The sequence below is a fragment of the Aspergillus japonicus genome, assembly GCF_003184785.1.
Source record: "Aspergillus japonicus CBS 114.51 unplaced genomic scaffold BO86scaffold_28, whole genome shotgun sequence".
Taxonomy (NCBI): Eukaryota; Fungi; Ascomycota; class Eurotiomycetes; order Eurotiales; family Aspergillaceae; genus Aspergillus; species Aspergillus japonicus.
The window spans coordinates 233,287-256,408 of NW_020291665.1; the positions used below are offsets into that span (position 1 = coordinate 233,287).

General features: G+C 52.8%; 8 protein-coding genes and 1 non-coding gene across 9 annotated transcripts; 4 read left to right on the forward strand and 5 right to left on the reverse strand.

The window, feature by feature from the left end:
• Nucleotides 1–1,114: 1,114 nt before the first annotated feature.
• BO86DRAFT_314241 (glycoside hydrolase family 28 protein) lies at nucleotides 1,115–2,275 on the forward strand (the record flags this gene model as incomplete). Its single annotated transcript, XM_025668037.1, has 2 exons — nucleotides 1,115–1,345; nucleotides 1,397–2,275. The coding sequence occupies 2 exons, from the start codon at nucleotides 1,115–1,117 to the stop codon at nucleotides 2,273–2,275; spliced, it is 1,110 nt and encodes a 369-aa protein (XP_025527127.1).
• Nucleotides 2,276–2,784: 509 nt separating this feature from the next.
• Nucleotides 2,785–2,856, reverse strand: BO86DRAFT_t153. The gene has a single exon. It is a non-coding gene; the product is annotated as a tRNA-Arg (tRNA).
• Nucleotides 2,857–2,986: 130 nt separating this feature from the next.
• Nucleotides 2,987–6,611, reverse strand: BO86DRAFT_389701 (uncharacterized protein). The gene is made up of 7 exons (XM_025672205.1): nucleotides 6,465–6,611; nucleotides 6,300–6,401; nucleotides 5,960–6,244; nucleotides 4,253–5,903; nucleotides 4,110–4,199; nucleotides 3,230–4,041; nucleotides 2,987–3,164 (listed from the first exon to the last, which is right to left on the reverse strand). The coding sequence occupies exons 1-7, from the start codon at nucleotides 6,512–6,514 to the stop codon at nucleotides 3,062–3,064; spliced, it is 3,093 nt and encodes a 1,030-aa protein (XP_025527128.1). The 5' UTR covers nucleotides 6,515–6,611; the 3' UTR covers nucleotides 2,987–3,061.
• Nucleotides 6,612–9,474: 2,863 nt separating this feature from the next.
• BO86DRAFT_389704 (putative membrane bound cation transporter) lies at nucleotides 9,475–12,574 on the forward strand. The gene is made up of 7 exons (XM_025672206.1): nucleotides 9,475–9,631; nucleotides 9,777–10,363; nucleotides 10,413–10,484; nucleotides 10,536–10,613; nucleotides 10,674–11,847; nucleotides 11,901–12,087; nucleotides 12,149–12,574. Exons 1-7 carry the CDS (start codon nucleotides 9,628–9,630, stop codon nucleotides 12,207–12,209), a joined length of 2,163 nt encoding a protein of 720 aa, XP_025527129.1. The 5' UTR covers nucleotides 9,475–9,627; the 3' UTR covers nucleotides 12,210–12,574.
• A 1,523-nt stretch (nucleotides 12,575–14,097) lies between these two features.
• On the forward strand, nucleotides 14,098–14,974 carry BO86DRAFT_400199 (WW domain protein; the record flags this gene model as incomplete). Its single annotated transcript, XM_025673692.1, has 2 exons — nucleotides 14,098–14,758; nucleotides 14,832–14,974. The coding sequence occupies 2 exons, from the start codon at nucleotides 14,098–14,100 to the stop codon at nucleotides 14,972–14,974; spliced, it is 804 nt and encodes a 267-aa protein (XP_025527130.1).
• A 381-nt stretch (nucleotides 14,975–15,355) lies between these two features.
• BO86DRAFT_419483 (methyltransferase family protein) lies at nucleotides 15,356–16,093 on the reverse strand (the record flags this gene model as incomplete). The annotated part of the gene is made up of 2 exons (XM_025675124.1): nucleotides 15,356–15,530; nucleotides 15,561–16,093. The coding sequence occupies 2 exons, from the start codon at nucleotides 16,091–16,093 to the stop codon at nucleotides 15,356–15,358; spliced, it is 708 nt and encodes a 235-aa protein (XP_025527131.1).
• A 475-nt stretch (nucleotides 16,094–16,568) lies between these two features.
• Nucleotides 16,569–18,230, reverse strand: BO86DRAFT_389707 (putative salicylate synthetase). Its single transcript, XM_025672207.1, has 2 exons — nucleotides 18,162–18,230; nucleotides 16,569–18,100 (listed from the first exon to the last, which is right to left on the reverse strand). Exon 2 carries the CDS (start codon nucleotides 18,015–18,017, stop codon nucleotides 16,692–16,694), a length of 1,326 nt encoding a protein of 441 aa, XP_025527132.1. The 5' UTR covers nucleotides 18,018–18,100; nucleotides 18,162–18,230; the 3' UTR covers nucleotides 16,569–16,691.
• Nucleotides 18,231–19,447: 1,217 nt separating this feature from the next.
• Nucleotides 19,448–20,786, forward strand: BO86DRAFT_102959 (class I SAM-dependent methyltransferase). The gene is made up of 5 exons (XM_025665873.1): nucleotides 19,448–19,693; nucleotides 19,776–19,883; nucleotides 19,938–20,188; nucleotides 20,258–20,381; nucleotides 20,435–20,786. The coding sequence occupies exons 1-5, from the start codon at nucleotides 19,629–19,631 to the stop codon at nucleotides 20,712–20,714; spliced, it is 828 nt and encodes a 275-aa protein (XP_025527133.1). The 5' UTR covers nucleotides 19,448–19,628; the 3' UTR covers nucleotides 20,715–20,786.
• A 1,080-nt stretch (nucleotides 20,787–21,866) lies between these two features.
• On the reverse strand, nucleotides 21,867–23,031 carry BO86DRAFT_410319 (retinol dehydrogenase 12; the record flags this gene model as incomplete). The annotated part of the gene is made up of 2 exons (XM_025674492.1): nucleotides 22,837–23,031; nucleotides 21,867–22,762 (listed from the first exon to the last, which is right to left on the reverse strand). Exons 1-2 carry the CDS (start codon nucleotides 22,967–22,969, stop codon nucleotides 21,867–21,869), a joined length of 1,029 nt encoding a protein of 342 aa, XP_025527134.1. The 5' UTR covers nucleotides 22,970–23,031.
• Nucleotides 23,032–23,122: the final 91 nt, after the last annotated feature.

Here is a 23,122-nt window from a genome sequence, read left to right on the forward strand (position 1 = left end):
TTTGGCAGGTGCGATTAAGCGAAAAAGGCAGTCTTACTGCGGCCACCATCCCGCCATCTACAGCATTCAAGCCCTGTGTGATGAACAGAGAGGATATCAACCAATGCTCATCAACGTTGGCAATACTTCCATCGCTAAAGCACCAGAACAGAAAAACCGCCGCATATACGGGTGTGAAGTTGAACAAAGGGGTTCGACTCCGGGCCATCCGAAGCATGGAGACGAGATCGGCAACCCTCAGGCCTCTCCGCATAAGCCTTCACGAAGACAGAGCGACGTTTTAGATTCGTGGAAGATAATCCTCCTGGATTCAGTTGTCGCCAGAAAAGCCAGCGCACATTTTCCGGCGAGTGGCTTAGCCGCTTCTGGAGCGGAAGGAATGCCCTTAATATCGTTTGATATGAGCCAAGAAGTCGGAGATGATTCTTGGCAGTATGCAGGGGCAGCTCACGCCGCTCACCCTGACCAGGTCTACGTACTCTTTGTACTCGAGACGAGCCTCTTGAGGCAAGAAGCAGGGCCTTTCCGACCGTTCCGCCTCAGGGTTGTTGGCCCGCTGAGCAATGACGATGCGCCGTGCCGCCACGACTGATGAAAGCTTCGTTTCGTATCATGCCATGCCCAGCAAAACAAGACTCGTCACACAAGACTAAGACTTGCTAAGCAAGTTGCCAAGCCCACTGGCTCGGACGTCGGATGTTTTCACTGCATTTGAACCGCGAATTTGCCGAAGCAGTGCGGCATGGGATCGGCAGTCAGGGCCCACCCTTCTACTCGAGCTATTCTGTTTGAGACTCGATGACGACGATCATCATTGATTGTGACTCTCTGAGACGTCGAGACGCCGACTGCCGAGCCAACGAACGGGTATGGTGAAACAGCGTGGATTCGAGGAGGTCCGTGGAGCGCCCGATAGCCGTTCGAGATTGATATCGGGTGGGACCTGTTATCGGCCACCTGGACCCAGACGCTGCCTTCACGGTATAAAAGCTTTACTTCTTTTCTTACTCTGATCGTCTCAACAACCACGTTCTCTCCTTTGAATCTGTTGATCAGACACTCATTCCTTCCTTTATTCTCTCTTTATCACGGTTTCTGTTGACCAGAATCCATCATGCACTCCTTCCAGCTTCTCGGCCTGGCCGCTGTCGGCTCCGTCGTCTCGGCCGCCCCTACTGCTTCTCGCGTGTCCGACCTTGTGAAGAAGTCCTCTTCTACCTGCACTTTCACCTCTGCCAGCGAGGCTAGCGAGAGCATCTCTTCGTGCTCCAACGTCGTCCTCAGCAACATCGAGGTGCCCGCCGGAGAGACCCTTGACCTGTCTGACGCCGCTGACGGTGCTACCGTAAGTCTTCCTATAACATCCCCTAGGTCTAGACCCAACTGACGATTTCAGATCACTTTCGAGGGTACCACCAGCTTCGGCTACGAGGAGTGGGATGGTCCTCTTATCCGTTTCGGCGGCAAGCAGCTCACTATCACCCAGTCTGATGGTGCTGTCATCGACGGTGATGGCTCCCGCTGGTGGGACAGCGAGGGCACCAACGGTGGCAAGACCAAGCCCAAGTTCATGTACGTCCACGACGTCGAGGATTCGACCATCAAGGGTCTGCAGATCAAGAACACTCCGGTGCAGGCCATCAGTGTGCAGGCGACCAATGTCTACCTGACCGACATCACCATCGACAACTCCGACGGTGACGACAACGGTGGCCACAACACCGATGGATTCGACATCAGCGAGAGTACTGGCGTGTACATCAGCGGTGCTACCGTCAAGAACCAGGACGACTGCATCGCCATCAACTCCGGCGAGAACATCCTCTTCACCGGCGGTACCTGCTCCGGCGGCCACGGTCTGTCCATCGGCTCCGTTGGTGGCCGCGATGACAACACCGTCAAGAACGTGACCATCTCGGACTCGACCGTCACGGACTCGGCCAACGGTGTTCGCATCAAGACCATCTACGGCGACACCGGTGATGTTAGCGAGGTTACCTACTCCAACATCCAGCTCTCCGGCATCACCGACTACGGTATCGTCATCGAGCAGGACTACGAGAACGGCAGCCCTACTGGTACCCCCTCCACCGGTGTCCCCATCACCGACGTGACCGTCGATGGTATCACCGGCTCGATCGAGGATGACGCTGTTCAGGTCTACATCCTCTGCGGTGACGGCAGCTGCTCCGACTGGACCTGGTCCGGGGTTGACATCACCGGTGGTGAGACCAGCTCCGACTGCGAGAACGTTCCCTCGGGCGCTTCTTGCTAGAGGTAGACTGTGGCCGGTGTCCGCGTCGCTTGTTCTTTCGCTCATCAGGTTGCGGCACAATACCAGATCAAGAAGCCCGGCTTTCATCTCTGTATGCTTCGAATGTATAATATTTGTTCTTCATAGCCAATAAAGCTAAAACCCTTGCTTCGATCGCACCTTGGGACCTTAGCCAGAGTCGGAAGACCTATCGGTAATTGACTATCATACAGCTCGGCAGATAATCAGTAGCGACTAGGTTCCAGATTTGCTTTGCTACAAGCCTATCATGCCCCAGGCCAAGAGGTAGAGCAAGTCTCCCAAGCTACGGACGGACCCGTCCTAATTCCCGACCAAGTCTTTTGATTATTTCCTGGAAATCTGCAAGTATGATAGTATTCTATTCCTATTGAAGAAAAAAGAAAAATGACATGATGCATGACTTCGTTCGCAGTCGACGAGTCCTCGTGACGAGACCCGTACGTATATGTACGTACCGCAAAGGTGGGTGAACAAAAAGCAAAAAGAAATGACCTACGCAGGGCTCGAACCTGCAATCTCTTGATTCGTAGTCAAGCGCCTTACCATTGGGCCAGCAGGCCTTGCTGATGAAATACTGACGTAAAAGGGCCGCTATGAGCCATGGCCGTTGTGAGCGAAGCAACCCGTCAAGTGGATCTAAATGCAGCTGAAGTCATCCGCGTACCGAAACTCGTGATAACAGTGAATATCCAATTATTTACATTGATAGATACGTCAATACAGCACTATGTACGAACCCCACAACAGATGCACCTGTCAATCAGTTCAAGCATCGACCTCTGACATCAAGCGCTGCGATTCAGCAGTATCCTGCGCGTGGCGCACATGGAAGTCGAAGCTCAGTTCTCCGACGAGACTTCTCACATCACTGGACATACCGTGTTAGCAAACTTCTGTTATCAATCCCTCAATTTCGCCTTACAAGGAACATACCGTAACAAATCGTCCAGAGTAAAGCTGACCACCGACCGCAGCACCTCCAGACATACGAACGCCGAAAACGCCGGATCCTCCACATGGCGGATGCTCAGCAACTCGCCGTCGATGCGCTGCAGCTCCCTCGCCAGCGGGAAGGAGTCGCCCGTCGCGAGATACGGCGGCAGCGGCTGCGCGTTCGTCATCGACGCCGAGAGATGACAGAGCAGCGAGGTGATCTGGTGCGACTTGAAGCCCGCGGACTGCAGCGCGATCGACGCCAGTCTCGCGACCCATTTGTTTTGGGGATGGCTGCCACCACCGGGAGGGTCCACGGAGAACGCGTCCAGGCTCTGCGTGGTGTGTGCCATCAGCGCCATGCTGGTGAGCGTGCGCTGGATCTGGCCGATGATGCGGTCGTAGGTCGGCTTCGGGAATTTGCCGCCGATTGGGGGCTCGAAGGTGCTGAAGTGGCTGTGCATGCGGAGGCTGTTGAGGAGGATCATCTCCTCCTTGAAGATCTTGTGGCGGGTGTGGTTGAGGTGGTGGGATGCGGAGTGCACGTCGTCGTGGAGGCTGCCGAGCTCGCCGTTGAGCCAGAGCTCGATCGTCGTGTGCATGCAGCTGTAGAATTTGGCGAGGACGAAGAGGCCCCGTCCGAGGGCTTTGCGGAGGGTCGATTTGGCGGTGATTGGGTACGGGAAGATCACCCAGAAGAAGGAGATGGCGCAGCCGGCGGCGACTGCGGCGAGTTTGTAGGGGCCGAAGATGTAGATCGGGTAATAGGGCTGGCCGTTCGAGGTGGCGACTTCGACTCCGAGTTTGCGGACCTAGAGAACATTAAAATCCAGTTAGACCTGAGAATTGATTGTAAAAAATGCAGAGAAGGGGGGCGGACTTGTAACTCGTATCCCACGATAACGTTGAATGTCACTATGGCAATTACAGTTGCGCCGAAGTACTGAGGAACCTTGATGTAGAAGTAGTACTGCCAGGAGGGTCAGCAGTGAATGATTTGAAGTGTTTCCCTCGCAGACTTACTTCGAATATGTTTCCAATGTAAAGAAACACTATGACTCCTGCAGTCTTTCCATCCACTATGTACCACACGACCAAGCTCAAGACCATCGACACGACCGTCGCAGCAATTCGAGCCACAAAGCCGAACATAGTCTGCCCACTCGTTGGGTTCATACCGATCACAATGACAATCATGGCCCAGATACATCTCTGGTGGATGAAGAAGTCCTGGGTCTGCCGTAGGAAGGCTAGGATACCGACGCAAAATGCCGCTGCTGCCACGCGGAAGCCGAAAATGCTCTGCTCAGACTTAATGACTTTCGATATAACGCGAAGCACTATGCTTCCCTTCTCAAAGAAATTGGCAGGTGGCAGGTGTTCAGGGTCTGGAAATGTCTCTGCTTCGCGCTCTTCATAGACGGCGGAGGGATTGACGTGGGAAGACTGTCGTCGGCCAGAGCCTTCTCCGGAATCCCTTTGTTCAGAATCAGGAGACAACCACTGCAAGATAGTCTTCTGCTTCGGAAAAATGAGTCGGCTGCGTTTCATCGTGCCATCGTCAACCTTATTATCTGCAAATTTGACCAAGTCGAGTGTCGCCTTCAGAATGTTGTCTTGCAGGTGGCCCATGTACAGAATCATGAAGAATTCCTGTTTCACGTCAGGATCAGCTGCGACGGCTCTCTGGTCGTTGTTCGATGAGGCATCCTCGGCCTTTTCGGACAATGAAAATGCCTCCAGAGAGGCCAGTGTCCTTGCGAGGTTTTTGCGTCGGGAATAATACTTGTTAATCTCTCGCTGTAGTAATGCTGTGAAGTCCTGCTGCAACGGATTAGGCATGTCGCCTGTTGCCTCCTCATCTTTTTCCTGATACAATCTCTCAATGTGCTTCCTCTTCTTGAGTTCCAATCTCAGCAGAACATATTGCAAGCCGATTTTTACTAGGTGAGCAGACTCCACCAATCTCCTCTGAAGTGTCTCGGCAACTTTCTGCAGCTCAGCTTGCTTCGTTGGTGCCTCTTCGCCATTCTCACACGATCCGACACTGTTGTTGCGGGTCCCTTCATTTTTCACAACCATCTCGAGGATGTCAGGAAGCATTGCCATCCCCGACAGAGGCAGCAGAAGGCTTCGTAGCAGACCACCAATACTACTCAGATCATCAGCCGATAGCTTTCCCCAGGCGATCTCATCCTTCGAATAAAACATATCCGACTGCAACTTTCCATGCAAGGCATTCAACTTTGTTACTGCCGCGCCGAGAGCTTTCTTCTTTGCTTCCAAATTCGAACCCCCATTATTCCCTGCTTCACCCGCACTCCGAGCAGTCCGGGTTCGACTGAGGAGACTCTGATCGCCAGTCCACATATCTGGACTCTCCCCTACGAAGTCGATCTGAGCTCGGAGCACGGCATCAATCTGCGCGACGTAGCCCTTGATGTCCTCGAACACGTGTCCTCGGCTCGTGATCGGTAATATAAAGAGAGAGACACCGATGGCAATCGCGAAGCCCAGCATAAACCCCTTCAACAGTCGGCTGACAAAGCTCAATCCGTCAGATAGTGTCACGAATGTCCCGGCTCGGGTGATGGTCACAGAGCAGAAGATTGAGAACGCCACCATAGGATCCTGTAGCTCCATCGGTTTCCAGGCACGAATTGTATTCGCGCCCCTGCAGAGAACCGTCAGCGTTCCCTGTCAGTATCACAATCGAGGCAGCGCAATTACCAGATCATGAATATAAGCCATATGGCCGATACGGCGCAAGCATCGCTGCTGAAGCCAGTGCGGACACTCTCGCTTGCGTCTTTCGGGGTGTTGTGCTCTCTTGCCTTTACAGCACAGAATATCGCTAGACAACAGAGCGATGCGGATACGCAGGTGGACAAGAGATCGAAGAACATGATCTTCATGAATTTCGCGCGGGGCATGAGAGCCTGCGACAGGACGGATATCAGCGCGGATAGGTAGCCGATGGTCAGGGTGATGTCCGCAATAGAGCTGCTCTGATAACTACCACAGGTTTTAGTCGACTGCTTTGGTATGTGTCGATACGAGATTCGCTCACATTGCAATGACAATGGTGGGTGGCAAAGCACCTTTCAGCATCATGAGAAAGGTTCGAGTATCTAGGTCCAGGCGTCGTATCCATGTCCTTGGATCGAGTGCGCTGTGAAGGGAATCTCAGCTCCTGCTCGCTGCAGATTAAGTCATGGAGTGCGGATTCTCATACCTGAGCACCTTGGACAGTCTGGATCCACCAGAGCTCCGAGGAGGAGCCATGGTATGTCAACTGTCTCTCGTGCAATCTGTTGCTGGGGCAAGTGGACTGACTGATCGAAAATCTAAGTAAGATCTATGGGTGGACTTCGAAAGATGCTCGAGAGAAGGAAGGATGGAAGATTCATCCTCTCGTGATCTCAACTAGCGTTGTTGATCGAATCGCCGACGTCCGGGGGCCGCATCCGGTTCGGGTTGCCGTGCCTGAAATCCATGGCGCCTGCCGAGCTAAATGCCGATTCGAAAGTTTTCTTTTCTTCACTAGTTTTCGAGGGTGGACGATCATTTAGACACTGTATTCGGATCGAGTGATATACATAGTGCAGCTTGGTAGCAGTCTCAGTCATACCGGGTGTTTCGATAACAAATTTGATCTGATCACAGCTGGTGCATATTGATTTGACGAAGGAACTTATATTTGGTGGAAGATTATAGTTAGTATGGTTGTCAATTGAAGCTGACTTTGTCCCGACCCTTTCCCGTCTGTCCAAGCTAATAATACTGCCCTACGGAGAAAATCTCAAAGTTTTCGCAGGCCTTCGAGAATCGACGCAGCAATTTTATGGCTAACTAGTCGGCAGGGAGAAGGACAAGCATTCTGAATTGTATCCAGGCGGGCTAATGCTTTACCCGCTGCTGTGAGTTACGATCACCTGACTAGACGCATAACTTATGCATCTTGTAAGTTAGTCAGTCAAGATGAGTCAGGAATGACTTGTCTGCTTGCGACACCACTCAGGTGACGGTTCTCTCTCATACGCATTTCCCCCTTCCGGTAAACGACAGCATCAAAACCTGTTGAGCAACCATGATAATTCCCTCATAGTGCATCGGCACAGAGGAGCGATCTCCTGGCCGGTCAACCTGAGGTATTTTCAAGTTGTGGTTGCAGAACTGGGTGTGACTGACCAGTGCTGGTGTTGATAGCGAGCAGACATCCCACCATCTTCGCGTTTTGGACTGCCTTACGCGGCGCCACGGAGGCTTTGGACATCACCCCCGCATTGGCAAGTTTACGAGTACTGATCTACCCCGCTCACTGGCCAAGACCTGTCAAACGAGACCGCATCGAATGTGGTAGACTGAATCAGGTCGAAAGTACTGTACAGTACTGTACATGAGTCCTACAAATGACCTCATTCAGGACAGCTGGCGCCAGTGTCGGGTGGTCCAGTCTCCCAAGCACGAGGAGCCAACGAATCGCGCGACTAGTTGACTTTGCAACATGGAATGCTCTAGCACCTGGCTGTATCTGCCACGCCCTTGGCACGGTCGTGATATCCACCGTGGCCATCATGTCATCTCAGCATGTATCGTGGTACCCTGGAAGTTATTCTCCTCAGCCACAATGTAGCGTTGATTGCGGAGTGCTGGTGGAGGCGATGGTGGGCCCCAAAATATGTGGCTGAGTCTGTGACGCAGGGGTCGGAGGCTCGGAGCCCTACCAGGCGGGAATAGCGTTGACGATGGGACTTTACTTGAGTCATCTAGAACTCAACTGAGGCGTAGCTGGGTTGTAAAGAAGTCAAAGCTAAAGAAAGGAACGTCAGACCGACCCCCAAATTGTAAACGTAACCTAATGGCGATGGATGACGCGCTCTCTCTGTTTGCACACATCTTACCTTCTTCTGACCTCGGCCATGTGACGCGTTACCCAAAGCTGTTGCCAGCCGTGGCAACGACCCAAGCATGCCCGTCCCAGATGATACGAGTGACAATACAGGTACGTCGGACTTCGGAGGAATCCCTCCGACTGGGGACGAGGCTAACATCTTGCAGGTAGTCAACCAATGGCTAGCTCCGTATTCCCAGATCGCTGTCCACGAATGTTGCGTAGTGTACTACTAGTCTAAAGGCAAGGCGGTATTTATCGATATGATGGGTATTGTAAATACCTGTATGTAGGGTAGGTAAAATTGGCCATTTACTGAGTACTTCGGTGATAATCATGGATGTGTCTCACTCTTGTTGCTGCGTCAAGAAATTGGTTAGGTTATAATACAGCGCTCTATACTCTGTAGACGGCAATGTGCCGGGAAGATAGATCGATAGCCCTAGGTGATTTACCCTTCCAGTAGTGAGGCGTTGCCTCGGGGGCAGGTTTTCCGTAGTCGCAATTTGATCACAAAATTGGGAGGTTTCCATGTTCTGGGTCCAGCATTCTGACATGGTCCTTGGGGGGGTGTTCGTCCATCCCCTTGCAGGGTGCAGACCGATTGAGCAAGGTCAAGTATGAACTAATTGGCATCTTCACCTACCAACGAAGACAGGAAGTTAGTTCGTCGCTTGTACTCCGTACGGTAGGTAATTGTACTAAGGTACCTAGACAGACACCAGGCCCTAGAATGGATACCAGGTCGACGGGTTGCAGAAGGGAACCATACGAATTCGATCGACGGGAACCCAGATTAACAGCCCTCATGCCCCACTCCACGGTGGAGTGGATACAGTAGAGTAATCAATCACCATCCCTCGTCAACTGTTGCTGTGTTTTGCGACTCAATCCATTGCCGAGCCTCTAGAGATAAAAATAAATGAAAATACCGGCAGAAGGGCGGGATCCGAGTCCTCATGTCGGAGATAAGCCGATGACCTCAGCACGGTGTAGCTGCCCTTGGCAGGCCTTGGAAGGGTAAGCTGATAGGGTGCAGGGGGAAGAGGGGGGAGGAGGAAGGTGAAAGAAAATGAAAAAGAAAAAGCAGAGGAAAAAAATGAGGGTGGATGATTGATAACACGATAGATAACAACTTACTCATGTACTGTGTACTGTAACAGGACGCATAACGGGGCAGGCAGACGGGACCATGGCCCATGGCTTCCTCCCCTTTCATGGTTAAGTGCAGGATGATCATGCTGGGGCTTGGCCAGCATCATTGGCTTGCCGCTCCCGCCAAGGGCCCCGGCCGGCCGCTCGTCCTTATATTGTCCTCATTTCGCTGTCTCTCTTGCCCTCTCCAACTTCCCATAATTCCACTTGAAGCTTGGCTTGCTTCTTCCTGTGCGTTCGACACAGTTATCTTTTCTCTTGTTCCGTTTCTTCTCATCCCATCTCTGCGATACGCCTCAGGCTACTTTGCCTTCCCCCTTGATTATTCCTGCTTCTGGTTCTGAAATACATGCGTAAGTGCCTCAGTCACCTTCTGATACCCCTTCCTTCACCTGGTTTCCACCACTGCACGCGCGCCAAACTTTAGTGGCTTTTCTTGGTGCATGATTTTTGCTGTTCTGTCTGAGAAACCAACTGATAATCTTCTTGATTCCACAGACCGGATTCACTCGTGGGCGAAAGCTCACGCGTCAACTCGCCAAACTCAAGCTTCCACCCAGGCAGACCAAGCCTCTGACGAGGCAGCGGCTCAAGATGGGCAAGTGAAGGAAGCTATACGTGACCCGGCTAGCCCGGAGTCAGAAAAGAATTCAAACGAGACCACCAAGCCCGGAGTCTTTACTCGCATGAAGGATGGCATGGTCCGCTTCAGCAGCCACACCAAGACGGCTCTTTGCCACAGTTGGGTCAATGTGCTGCTCATCTTCGTGCCCGCCGGTATCGCCGTCCAGGCGGCCGGGTTGAACTCGGGCTTGATCTTCGCCATGAACGCGATCGCTGTCATTCCCTTGGCTGGTCTCCTCAGTCACGCCACTGAGTGTGTTGCCAGCCGCCTAGGTGATACCGTCGGTGCACTGATCAACGTCACTTTCGGAAATGCAGTGGAGTTGATCATTTTCATCATTGCACTTGTCAAGAATGAGATTCGAATTGTGCAAGCATCCCTCTTGGGATCCATTCTGGCAAACCTACTGTTGATTCTGGGTATGGCCTTTCTGTTGGGAGGCTTGCGTTTCCAGGAACAGGTAAGTAATTCTTGTCTGTGCTTCTGAGTTGTGTGCTGAAGTTATCTAGATCTACAACAGTACGGTCACCCAAATGAGTGCTTGTCTTCTTAGCTTGAGCGTCATGAGCTTGTTATTACCTGTGAGTGATGACTTGACACGTCTGAGGGTGCAGAACTAACGTAGTCACCAGACGGCCTTCCATGCTTCTTGGTCAGATAGCTCGAATGCCGACAAATACACCCTCAAAGTCAGCCGAGGAACTAGTGTGGTAAGCTCTTTCAGTATTACGATGTGAAGTGCATCAAACACTAATTGTCTCAAATAACAGGTGTTGCTTCTTGTGTACGCCTTGTACATCGTTTTTCAGCTCAAGTCGCATGCCTATCTGTACGCCAGTACTCCTCAGCAGATTATTGACGAAGAATCCCACCCAGGTGTGCTGGCCGAGTTTATGAACAGCTCGTCAGATTCAAGCAGTTCTTCCGACGAATCCGTTGACACCACAACGTCCTGGTCTACCGCCAAACGCATCAAGAGGGCCATGAAACACAGACGCCACCGAAAATCAAGCACGAGCTCACGTGGAACCGTATCTCCGCAATCGTTTCGTAAGAAGTCGCTGGTGGAATTGCCATCGTCGGCGGTCATTGATGAGGCTCACGGCTCTGGCGACTTGAACAGTACCACTAGCCATGCAGAGGGCTCGGGGTCTTTTGTTATCGATTTTGGCGACGATACTCGCTATGATGCGGATCACGAGCCACATTCGAGAGACTACGAACCGCAGTCGCGGGACTTCGGAGCTGCCCCGAAGGCCTCGAAGCAGGAGAAAAAGGCCAAGAAGCAGGAGAGGAAAAAGCGGGAGAAGCGTGCGGAAAACGCCGAGGGCGCCACCAACACAGCTATGAACGGACGGCCACCCATGAAGTCTTATCAATCGGAACCTGCTGTTGATCATAGCGATCTACAAATTCCGGTCGAGGAAACCCCCGAAGTGCCTAAGAGACGATCGCCATTTAGGCCTACCATTCCCTCATTGCTCTCCAACACAGTGTTCTCCACCGCGCCGGGCATTGCACAACCAACGAATCTCACCGGTGCATCTGGACTCCGCCGTACACACTCGCTTCCTTCTTTCTCCAATCGTCCCCCCCCCGTGGGAAGTGCTGTACAGTTTGCTCGTGGAGCATCTCGCATGCCTACTGTGGTCAGCGCGGCCACTGTCGAAGACACTCCTGAACACCCCGAGCCAGAAATGTCTCGCACCTCCGCGGTGGTCATGCTCCTCGTCTCAACAGCTCTTGTTGCAGTCTGTGCAGAATTCTTGGTTGATGCCATCCCCAACATGATTCAAAGCTCGTCTGTCAGCGAGGCTTTCATCGGTCTGATCATCCTGCCTATTGTTGGTAACGCCGCCGAACACGTGACGGCCGTGAGTGTGGCTACCAAGAACAAGATGGATCTTGCTATTGGTGTGTCTGTTGGTAGCAGTATCCAAATTGGTATGTACTATTCGACTCTTGGACTTTCTAGGACCTGAGCTGACCTCCAGCAGCTATCTTCGTCACTCCCTTGGTGGTTATCCTCGGTTGGTGTATGGACAAAGACATGTCTTTGTACTTTACTTTATTCGAGACCATATCCCTCTTCGTAACGGCCTTCGTCGTGAACTTCCTTGTCCTGGACGGCAGGAGTAACTACTTGGAGGGATCTCTGCTCATCGCAGCCTATGTTATTATTGGGTATGTTGTATTGGCTTTCCCCGCCATATTCTATTGAACTCGGTTCTAACGAGACTTGTAGTGTCGGTGCCTTCTTTTACCCCGGCAGTGGAGAATCCAGCAACTTCGCCGGCAGCGCATAATCGTTCTTAACATTGATACGACGGCAGAAGCCGTCAGTATGATGAGCCTGACACGTCTGGACACTGTGTCAGATGCAGACTGTGGACTCCATTCTTCGGCAAATGGAATTTATGATTAGTTTCAAATTGGATTGAGGTGGAATTTGAATTTGAGCGGAGGAATGGATTGACCAGGATTCGAGGAGTTTTGTGGCATATAACTTATGGTCGAGACTGTAAATATTGTTGCCTGGGTGTCCTGCTTGGCAGAGTTGCTCCGCTATATGACTGGTATTTTGGATCAATCGATTTTCTCGAATCCTCTCGACCGAGGCAGACACATCGAAAATCCTGTGTTACAGGTGCATTGGTTACCTGAAAGTGCACTCACTATTTTCCACACAGCAGAAGGGCCCTAGCGCGTAGAAAGATGCTCCGAACGGATCCGTAGCCCCTCGGCGAACGGGAAGATTGAAAGAGGAAAAGCGCTTGGGACTGCCCGGCCTGTGGCTGAGCGGTGCCTTTCGCCGCGGAGACACAGCCACTCATTGAGGCACACGTGGCGAATCGCTCAGGGGCTCCGAGTAAAGTCTTGGCACGGCGTACGGATTGCGCGCTCAGAGACTACTGTTACAGATAGGATGATAATTTCTTCCCTCTCTCTGGAATTTATCCGGCCTCTCAGGAGAAGAAGATTTCCCCTGTGCGATGCTGCCATGAGCTAGTAGAAAGCGTGCAACTGCAACTGGACTCCTATTCCAGTTGCCAGGTTCCCAAATTAGCATGGATGTCTTTTGGAGGGCGGCACTCAACCATGGCCCACAGCTTAGTTTAGTAATTTCTGGAAGGCCGAGGACCCGCCAAGCCGAGGAAGGGTTCTTGTCTGCCAGTGTTGCTATCTATCACCGGACACCGCGGGCGGATTCAGTTGATTCAGTTGATTCAGTTGCGTGTTCACTCGCCAGTGATTAAACAGTGGGGGTCCAGTCCTTCGTGGCTGATGCAGCAGCAAGTCACTTTTGATTGGATGGTATTTCACACCAGCCCCCAATGTGGCGCCAAGGACCGAAAAAGGAGACGGATTGCTGCGGCATCCATCATCGCTTGGACAAGTCATTCATTTCCCCAGTCGCCCTCTGTTCATTAGTCCGGATATTGACAGCTCTGCCCCGACTGGTAGCTCATACGAGTTGAAGACTGCAATCCAGTCGATTGTCGTCATGTCTGTTGCTCAGTTGACTTTTCAAGAAACTACCTAGCTATGTGCCTGACAAGGTTAAGGCTGCTTTTGCCCCTCCATCTCTTCTCCCTACAGGGATAAACGAAAACTTGCCCCGCAATTTCTCCTCATCGTCCTTCCCCAAGAAAGAAAAGCTGTCGAGCTGGCCTTATGGCATCAAGGGCAGAATTCCATCGCATTCCAGCATTATTATTATTATTATGAGGCCAACTGCTTGCACATCGGGTCCCACACCCACACCCATCAGGGGCGCTTGTGTTACGTATCTGCCTAAATCCTCTGCATTGTCACAACTTCAGATCTACAATCAACAATGAAACCGGACTATGGATTGGCACTTTCTCCATCTCAACAAATAACGCGGTGGATACCCTCTTTTTTTAGCGCTTGCCCAGGTCATTCGTTGGCTGCCATGAGTCCCCGAGGGCCGTTAATATCCCTGATAGCAATGGCAGAGTGGATGCTGCATCTGTGACCTGACTCCATCCGCCCACCCCTCCCCTCTCCAGCTGACAGGGACCATCACAAGAGACTATTTAAGGGTCTTCTGGTGCTTCTCTGTCCTCTTGACTTCTGTTTCATCCTCTCTTCCCATCTGAATCTTCTCTCTCCCACCCACTTCCCTCTCTGTTGCTCTAATCATCACCACGAGTGCAGAATCAACCCACAATGTCTTACTACGGAGGACAGCCTTACTACCAGGAGCGCCCTCCTTATGAGCGCCCCCCCTACGACGCCCCTCCCGCTGACAGACCTCCCTACGAGCGCCCCCCATATGACAGACCTCCCTATGATCGCCCGCCTTCCGACAGACCTCCCTACCAGGGCTCCCCCTACGAGAGACCTCCCTACCAGGGTGGTCCCCCTCCAGAGCGTCCTCCCTACGAAGGCGCCGACCGCTCTTACGACTCTCGCCCTCCATACGCCAGCCCCCCTTCCTCCTTCCGGCCTCCCCCGGTTCCTCCCCCTCCTCTTCCCATGGGCTGGACCCAGGAATGGGAGCCCAACGCCCGCCGTGCTTTCTTCGTCGAAGTCGCTACCGGCCGCTCTCAGTGGGAGCCTCCTCTAGGCGACTCCGACGGCTCCCGTGATCTGGCTCCTGCCGGACCTCCGGGTGGATACTACGGTGCTTCTTCACCTGCTCCTCCTCCGCCGGAGGGCGGATACTACCCCCCTCCCCAGCAGGGTGGATACTACCCACCTCAGCAGGGCGGTGAATACGTCGACCCTGAAGAGCAGAAGAAGAACGAGCGCAAGAAGATGATGCTTGGTGCTGCTGGCGGCCTGGCTCTCGGTGTTGCCGCCGGTGCTCTCATCAACCACGAACTGGGTAAGTCATACCTCCTCTCAGGTCGACCATCGGTTTGCATTGTGGTTATACCTTGCTAACTAATTCCGAACAGAGGAGCACTCGAGCTCGAGCGACGAGGAGCGTGAAGAGCGCGAAGGCTCCCCCCAGCGTGAGATCTACCACGAGCGCGAAGTATACATCGAGCGTGACGTCGAGCGTGATGAGGAGCCTGCCTACGAGCCCGATGACTGGTAGTGGTAGGCTGAGCCTCCTTTCTCTTCCCCTAGATCCCCCCGGTTTTGAGTTTAGATTGAGCGATACGTTTTTCGGAAGTTTATCTTCATTTAATGCAACCAACCTTCTTCTTTTCTTTTTCTTCTTATCAAAGACCTATGGTACTTAGGTTGGTATGGTTTGCATAGTGCGAAGGAACCACATCGAACCAGACCTAACCTAATCCCGCAATAGAATGTTCAATAAGCCAATCAAGACCAATCCAAAGGAAAAGAAAGAAAATGCTATCTACCAAACCTGGCTGCCAAACCAACCCCAAATCAAGACTTGAGAAGAACAGGAACTATTCACACATCTACAGTAGCGCATTCGACCCAACCCAACCTCCAGGTCCACCCTTCCTCACCACACAAACGGGATCAAGCGAGCAGTTCGACGATGCCACCGCTCCCACTCGACCCCAAAGTCCCGTTTCAGCATCCTCTCCTCATCCTGGACCCTGAAATAGGTGATCCCCAGAAAGACCCCCGTCGCCAGCAGCAGCAGCCCCACCCGGCCCCAGGCATGAAACACGAGACTACCCCGACTGGACGTCTCGGACACCGACCAGCAGGCCGCCAGCGTCGGGACGAACTCCTCCATCGCCAGCCGCACGTACCCCACGACCATGAGCAACCCGCCCGTGTAGCTGGGATGCTGGACGTACCGGTACACCCCGTCGGTCACCAGTCCCTCGGTCGGCTTGGCGAGGTGGAAAGTGAAGTCCACGCCCAGGGCGCGATAGGCGGCCAGTCGTGTCCATGCGCCGATGTAGAACAGGAGCAGGCTTGTGGCTGTGGACGGCGTCCAGGTGAGGGGTTCGGTGGGTGCGTTGGTTGGGGATGGGCAGACGGCGGTCATCCACGGCGAGGATGGCGGGTCGTCGTGCAGGAGGGCTAGCAGCGCTAGGTAGAGGAAGCTCAGTGGGATGATGAGCTTCAGGAGGAGGAAGAGGGGGTCGATGACGGTGGCGACGCGGTCTTTGGACTTATCGTTATCGGAAGGTTCGGGTTCGGGTGCAGGTGGTTGGAGGCATCGGAGGGCTAGGTAGCTGGATACCGTGTAGGTGAGGATGAGGGTGAGGGTGGGAAGTGTTGGCATTCTGATGAAGAGGATGAAATTGTGATGGTGTTGGTTGCTTTGCTGCAGATTGCGCAAGAAGGGTTTCGTGCCGTCGTGGACTGGTCTGGTGCTTATCATTTGGGACCCTGTGTATGAGCATACTGAGTACTGTACTTTATATAGGCCAATTCCTTACTGATGCCTTAGTCCAGACATATACGCATATCCTGTACATGACTCGGTCGGAGTGGCTTAATTATGTCATTGCCTTGAGATACATGATTCAAGTAAGTGGCTTGACCATGTTAAAGTTGATACTGGTAGCAGAGGACAGCAGACTGTATATGTGTAGATTGACGTATGTAAAGTTCCCACCATGCAGCAGATTTCATCATTTCCCGCGCTCTGGAATGTAGAGTACAGCTCAGTTTGTATGCGGCCGGGCGGTCGAGTGTGGCCGACATGACTCGGCCTCAGATCACATGCTATGATCTTCAACCTACCACTCTCAGCCACCAGACGAATTCTTGATTTTTATCTCTGCTACTGAAAAGAAACCGCTGGATCTGGACAGCAACAATAATGACATCCTGGCTTCTGACCAGAGCCACCCTTGACGGTCTCGATCGATGTCCTCTTATTCTTCAATCTCGCTAACCACAAACGGAGCTATGCTCGCCAGTTTTTCTTGAGTCTCAATGAGTTCGCGCGCAGGGGTCGATTGCGCGATGACACCAGCACCAGCCTGCACCCACTGACAACTCTGATCCTGGAAGACAGTTCGGAGAACAAGAGCTGCCTCAAGGGTCTTGTTGCCTTCGATCATCAGAACGGCACCCGAGTACAACTCCCTAGGACGATGTTCGAGGCGCTGGATTCCCTCCAGTGCCGCCTGCTTCGGTATTCCAGATGCAGTGATAGAAGGAAAGAGGACGTCGAGGGCGTCCCAGGGGTCTTTTTCCGGCTTCAGGAAGCCAGTCACGGTAGACCCGAGATGCTGGACACTGCCCCGAGGTCGGACTGACATCAGGTCCTCAACACTGACTGTATCCTCTAGACAGAGTCGCTTCAGCTCGTCGATCGCTTCCCGGACGGAGATTACATGCTCCACAATCTCCTTGGGATCGTTGAGCAATTCCTGCCTCAAGCGTTCAACCTCAGTGTCTTTGCCCTTGCGCGATCGCGTTCCAGCCAGCGGCTCAGTGGTCACTTTCCCCCCTTTGACTGACATCACGAGCTCGGGACTGAAACCGGTTGCTTGGTAGCCCCCGTGGCTCAGGGAAAAGCTCCGTGCGGGTGCATTGCAGCGTCGACCACAAAGCAGGGTAGCCGGCATGTCCGCTCGCCCGGCAATTTCCACGGCTCGTGAAGGGATGACCTTCGTATACTTCCCTTCAGCGATCTCCGCCAGCGCGGCTTCGACGCGAGCCAGGTACTCTCCCGCAGAGTCTTGCGTGTTGATACTTTGATTTGGTGTAGGATCAACGCTGGTGGCACCGTTGATCAGCTCAGCCAATTCTTTTACTTCCTCGTTGTCATTCCCCGTCAGATTAACCTTGTCTGGCGAGAACGATATCTCAATGCGTGGAACCATCAAGCTCACAAGCGGCCATCGACCGGCCGTAAACGGGATACCGCGCGCATGTGCCGCGTAGTTGAACCCGACATATCCGAATACCTTGCGGGCGTCATTGGCGTGCTTCGACACAAAGTCTCTTGCGACATCCGCCAACGGACTGGTGATCGGGTGCGATTCTCTGTGAGGACCGGCGGAGACTGTCGCCGTCTCCCCCTTAGGGTCAACTATGAGTGACGAGTGATTGCCGATGCCCAGGTACCATTTCCCCTCTCGCTCATATGCATAATAGTCATCACTCTTGTGGGCTCGCAGTACTTCAACCACTCTCTCGAGAGTGTCGGGCGTTCCCGGAGTAAGAGTTATGGCAGTGCGGCTGAAGCTCATATTTTCTGAGATGCACCAAGGACACTATTCAAAAGGACACAGACAAGTGGTTTTGGAAATCGGTAGCAAAGCTCTCAATTTAGGTCAGTATTGTGCGGGGGACGTTTGTAGAATCAAAGACCCTTTGGTACTCACCACTGGAAGAAATTTATAGGTTTCATGAGCACTTCGTCCTCACACTCACTCTATTCAATAAGCACTGTTTAATGAATGAAAATCTGTGGTTCATTGGAAAGCCGCAGGTGATTGACCCGCTGGTCTAGGCTCAGCTGAAGAATGCAGATATCGGCGTACTCACATGGCAGAGTGGCTAATTCGGTCTGATATCACATTGCATTGGCTGTGCTTGTTGCGATGATTGGTCGATACAAATGATATGAGAAAAAGCAAAGTACGGCCGATCGCTAGCATGATTCGCTGCGTCTCATATTTATCTTGCTTTTATTGCATCATCCCAAGCTAGCCATACTTGTTCTGCAGCAGCATCGGACTCGCCGATCAGACATCATCTCCGCCTGCAGATTCAGGCTAGCATGCGAGATGATGTGTAACCTCGACTGTGACCAAGCCAATCTCTGTGTAACGCAGAGCCATGGCCATGGGCCTTTTGAAGATCGCAAGATCTGGATCATCGAGTCGCGCCAATCTCTTACGTGTTTGCAGGTAATGCAAGAGCAACGTACCAGGACATTGAGCAGAATAAATCCGAGCTCCGATAAACAGGTTCGGCTCTGAGACACCACTATGTGAGCTCATCTCGGGGATTGTTACGTACTCTCTTGCGTTCGTGAGAGGTCAGCCGTGTGCAGAAGTACACATCCCAGCGATCAAGCAATAGCAGCGAGTGTGTGATCATCGGCGTCCTCGAAGGCGATGTACTAGCAACAAATAACGAGCGACTTCTCAGTTGCCTGTTCCGTTGTCTTTCGGACTAAAGTGGTTTCGCACAAGACGAATTTTCCAACCATGATTAGACATGGGCAGCAGTGGGAGAGCCAGAAAGTGGCTTATGCTCAAACTATTACTGCCAGAACGGCTGCACTATCAACATTGACTTTGTGCGAACATGCCAGGATCCCGGCGTCGGAATGTGCGAGCAGCGGCACTCCCTGTCAGCAGAGGCAGGAGTGACTCTATCGCAAGCCCAAGACGTCATCAAATACGGGGATCTCATATGCAAATCTACTATTGCTTGTTCAGATTCTTGGTATCTTTTCTATTCGTTCTAAATAGAAAGATCCGATCCTGAAGATCTCATTCCTGCTATCCGAGCGGATGCGAATAGTAGCACCATTCCATGTCAAACCATCATTGGATTCGCCAGCAGAATACGCTCAATATGGCTTTCGACTTCGATTTCTCGGTAGTGTCACAAACAACGGACCTTACAGACCGGCTATTTTATGATCTCATTCGATTCCGTGTCGGTCGATTTGCAGTTAAACAGTTCGCAGACGATATTCCGATGCGGATAATCCCCAAGCCTAAATCACCGAGAAGGAACTATAAAAGTCTCGATGGACCCTGAGAATCTGGACCATCACGTATTAACCTCGATATGCTCGATCTTCAACCTATCTAGATCAACTCACCAGATCAACGTAAGCGACAATGGGGAGCGCCATGATTCCGGCGGACGATTACATCCTCGGACGAAGCATCACGGACTCCGTAAGGTAACCACTTAGATGTCTCTCTACTTATTATACTCTTGCGATGAAGGTCACACAGACTTGGCGGGTGCTGAATATACTACAGATTGGATGCTCAGCATCTCCTGTGGAAATTCCACAAGGGATACGAGCTACATCCTGAGATTCCAGTCCGCAATGACATGAAAATTGCCGACCTAGGTTGCGGCACGGGGTCTGTAACATGATGAATTGCTCAAACTGAATCCTCTACTCACAATATGCACAGAACCTGGCTCCTTGACCTGTCGAGACAGCTGCCGCCCACCGTGCAACTGCATGGCCTCGACAGTAGTGACCAACAGTACCCGCCCTCTGGGCTGTGGGCGAAGAACATGACGTTCAGCGTGATAGACCTGATGTCTGATCTACCACCTTCCCTGGAGGGACAATATGATGTGGTGCATCTGCGGATGTGGGCGAGCAATGTACGCGAAGGCGAGACAGCTACCCTGATCCGCCAGACCAAGCAACTCCTAAGTAAGCTCAAATGACCCACTGCTGACCCCACATCATCGAAATGTCATGCTAATTCGCAGCCACCCACAGAGCCAGGGGGCTACATTCAGTGGGAAGACGCGGACCTGCACAACCAGGTCACGGAGGGCCGCGTGGCGGAGGAGACCGCTGCGCGGATGAGCGACTTGTTTCGGCGGGTCGACCTCAACTACATGTGCGTCCTCCTACCAGAATCACAACCCTATCTATGTTGACTTGTTCTTCTAGCTGGGTCTCCGAGCTCCCCGATCGCATGCGTAAGGAGGATCTGGAGATCGTCGAGTCCGACCACGGCCGGTTCGCCCCTCCTCTGATGGACCTGTGCACCCGGACCTACATTCTAGCCCTGCGCGAGTTGACGCAGGGCATTAAAAGAGGACTGTCCGGGGACATTCTGTTGTCGGTGTCCGAGCAAGAGGTTGCTCTCCAGTGCCTTGCGACGCAGCAGAAGGAGAAGATCATTTACAACTGGTCTCCAGTCACGGTGCTGGCTCGGTCTAGGGAGTAAACAATCAGGCTTGGGAGATGGGAGGGGGCCGCGGACACCATGTGCCACCTTACGTATGACGATATCTTTTGTGGTCTCATGCAGGCAGTAGCTTAGCTTTCTGTGGATGGTACTGCGTAACTCAAACTCAAAGTGTCTAAACAGTCAAAGCTTATCCATACGATCGTGCACACTTCTTGGGTAGGTGTGCCAATCTCTCCTGCTTGTGATGTCCTGTGGCATGCGGCATTTGTCTTTCGAATGCCAATCGTAGTCAGTTCCTTCAGGGTGGACGGAAATCAGTACCTTGCATTCCTCAGATTCTGCACCAGATAAGATCGACGGGGCCTCGTGCCGATCCAGGCATGCAAGACCTTATCTCTGACGAATGTATTTGTTGAGATGTTGTTCCTGCACGTTGCAGCCTGAGCTGCAGGTGCTGCGATGGTTTGCGTACAGTATGTATCTAGTCATCATCGCGGGACTCGTATGGGAAAGTCGAACAGAAGAGATAGTTGAGTTCCTGTGGCAGAATCCTCTTATTAAGATGGTCTAATGTTACTAGCTTCAAGCTCAACCTCGTGGTTGCTGTTTTGAGTTGTTGTAGTGGACTGCAGTGGCTGCCTACGCTAACTCCCGCTGCTGATCGCAGACTCCCCACTGCAACACACAACACTACCTCCCTGACTCAAGAATTCTTTATCGGATTTTGTGCACAACTCCCCGTTGTCTCATCATGTCCTTGTCAATTGTAAGCATTGACCTCTCTCGTATCTGACTAGACTCCCAGATCGAGAATTTGCGTGGAATTCATCACACTGGGAAGCACACTTGCTTGGTCCGCTTCTCGCCCCAGCCTTCTCGGCGGATTTCCCTGTCTGCTGCATTGAACTTTCAAGATACATCCTCGATACCTACAGATGGATGTCTACTGACGGTTCGGAGTGAGGTCGATAGTCAAATTGACTCGTGTGCATTGCACAACATAAGCCCCTGGTCGATGCTTATCCACTCACCCACATGATGCAGTAAACAGCTTACACCTCAATAGGGGATATATGACTTCCTCTTCCGCAGCTTGACTACTATACAGCTACAAAAAGGTAAGTCATTCCCCGATTTCATAGGCCAAATGTCATCCCAATTGCGTTAAGTGTTACAAATATCTTACAATTAATCCTCCTTGAAAGGACACCCCTTGGCACTACTCTCCGAGCGAGTTTTCTTCTCCACAACCTCAGCCGTCAACTTCATCAATCGATCAGCCAGCTGCATGTCATTCGCCTTGTCGCTGCCCTTCTCCACGATGCACGGCGGACAGATGAACTGGCCGCCCTCCGTCGCGACGGTGGCCGCGTACATGGTCGAGACGGCGCCCTGGAACTGCGTCTTGCGGAAGGGCTTCAGCCCGAGCGACATGCCGTAGCCCAGCAGCGGGAACGCCTCGTGGATATGGACGTTCGTCTGCGCCGTGTCGACCACGCCTGGGTGCGTCGCGTTGACGATGATGTTGGGGTGCGTGGATCGGAGGTGCTGGTTCAGCCACTTGGCGTGCAGGAGGTTGGCCAGCTTGCTGCGGCCGTACAGGGAGTTGGGGTCGTATTCGCGGTTCAGCTCCTCGACGGAGGCGAACTCGGTGTCGGCAGGCGCGCTGCTGTGCACGTTGGAGGAGAGGTTGACGATGCGGACCGTGTGGCCGGCGTCGGCCGTCTTCTTCAGCGTCGGCAGCAGGTGCGACGTCAGCACGACGTGGCCCATGTGGTTCGTCGCCATGTGCTGGTCGATCCCGTTGGTGGGCGCCAGCTGCCGGCTCATGATCCCCCGCCCCGCGTTGTTGATCAGGATGTCGATCCGGTCCGTCTGCGACGCGATCTCCCCCGCCACGTGCGCCGTCTGCTCCCAGTCCGACAGGTCGCACTGCAGCCAGATGAAGCGCTTGCGCTTCTCCGGGCCGAACTCCTCTTCGATGGCGGCGAGCGCATCGTCGGCGACCTCCTTGCGAAGCGATGTGACGAACAGCTTGGCGATGTTCTTGGATAGGAGCGTGTGGGTGCAGCCGAAGCCGATGCCTGGCCATCTTGGTTAGTACATGATTATGTTCTCGAAGTGCGAGTTGAAGGGGCCCATCGAGCTTGCTCTGTACCTTCACTGCCGCCCGTCACAACCGCTACCTTATCACTGAGGTCGGGAACCTCCTCTAAGCTAAACTTGTGCTCGGCGAGCTCATGGGACGGCCCGCCGAAGTTTTCGGCAATTGTGTTCTTGATCGTCTGCATTTTGGAAAGGCACTGTGTGAGTCTGGAAATAATCCAAGAGAGGAGCGCATTGAATCAGGCCCAGGTAATTCTACGCTGTGGTCTACAATAAGTAGAATTGAGAATTGGTATCGCGGCGATGACGGAGCCAAATGGTGATGTCACATCGAATCA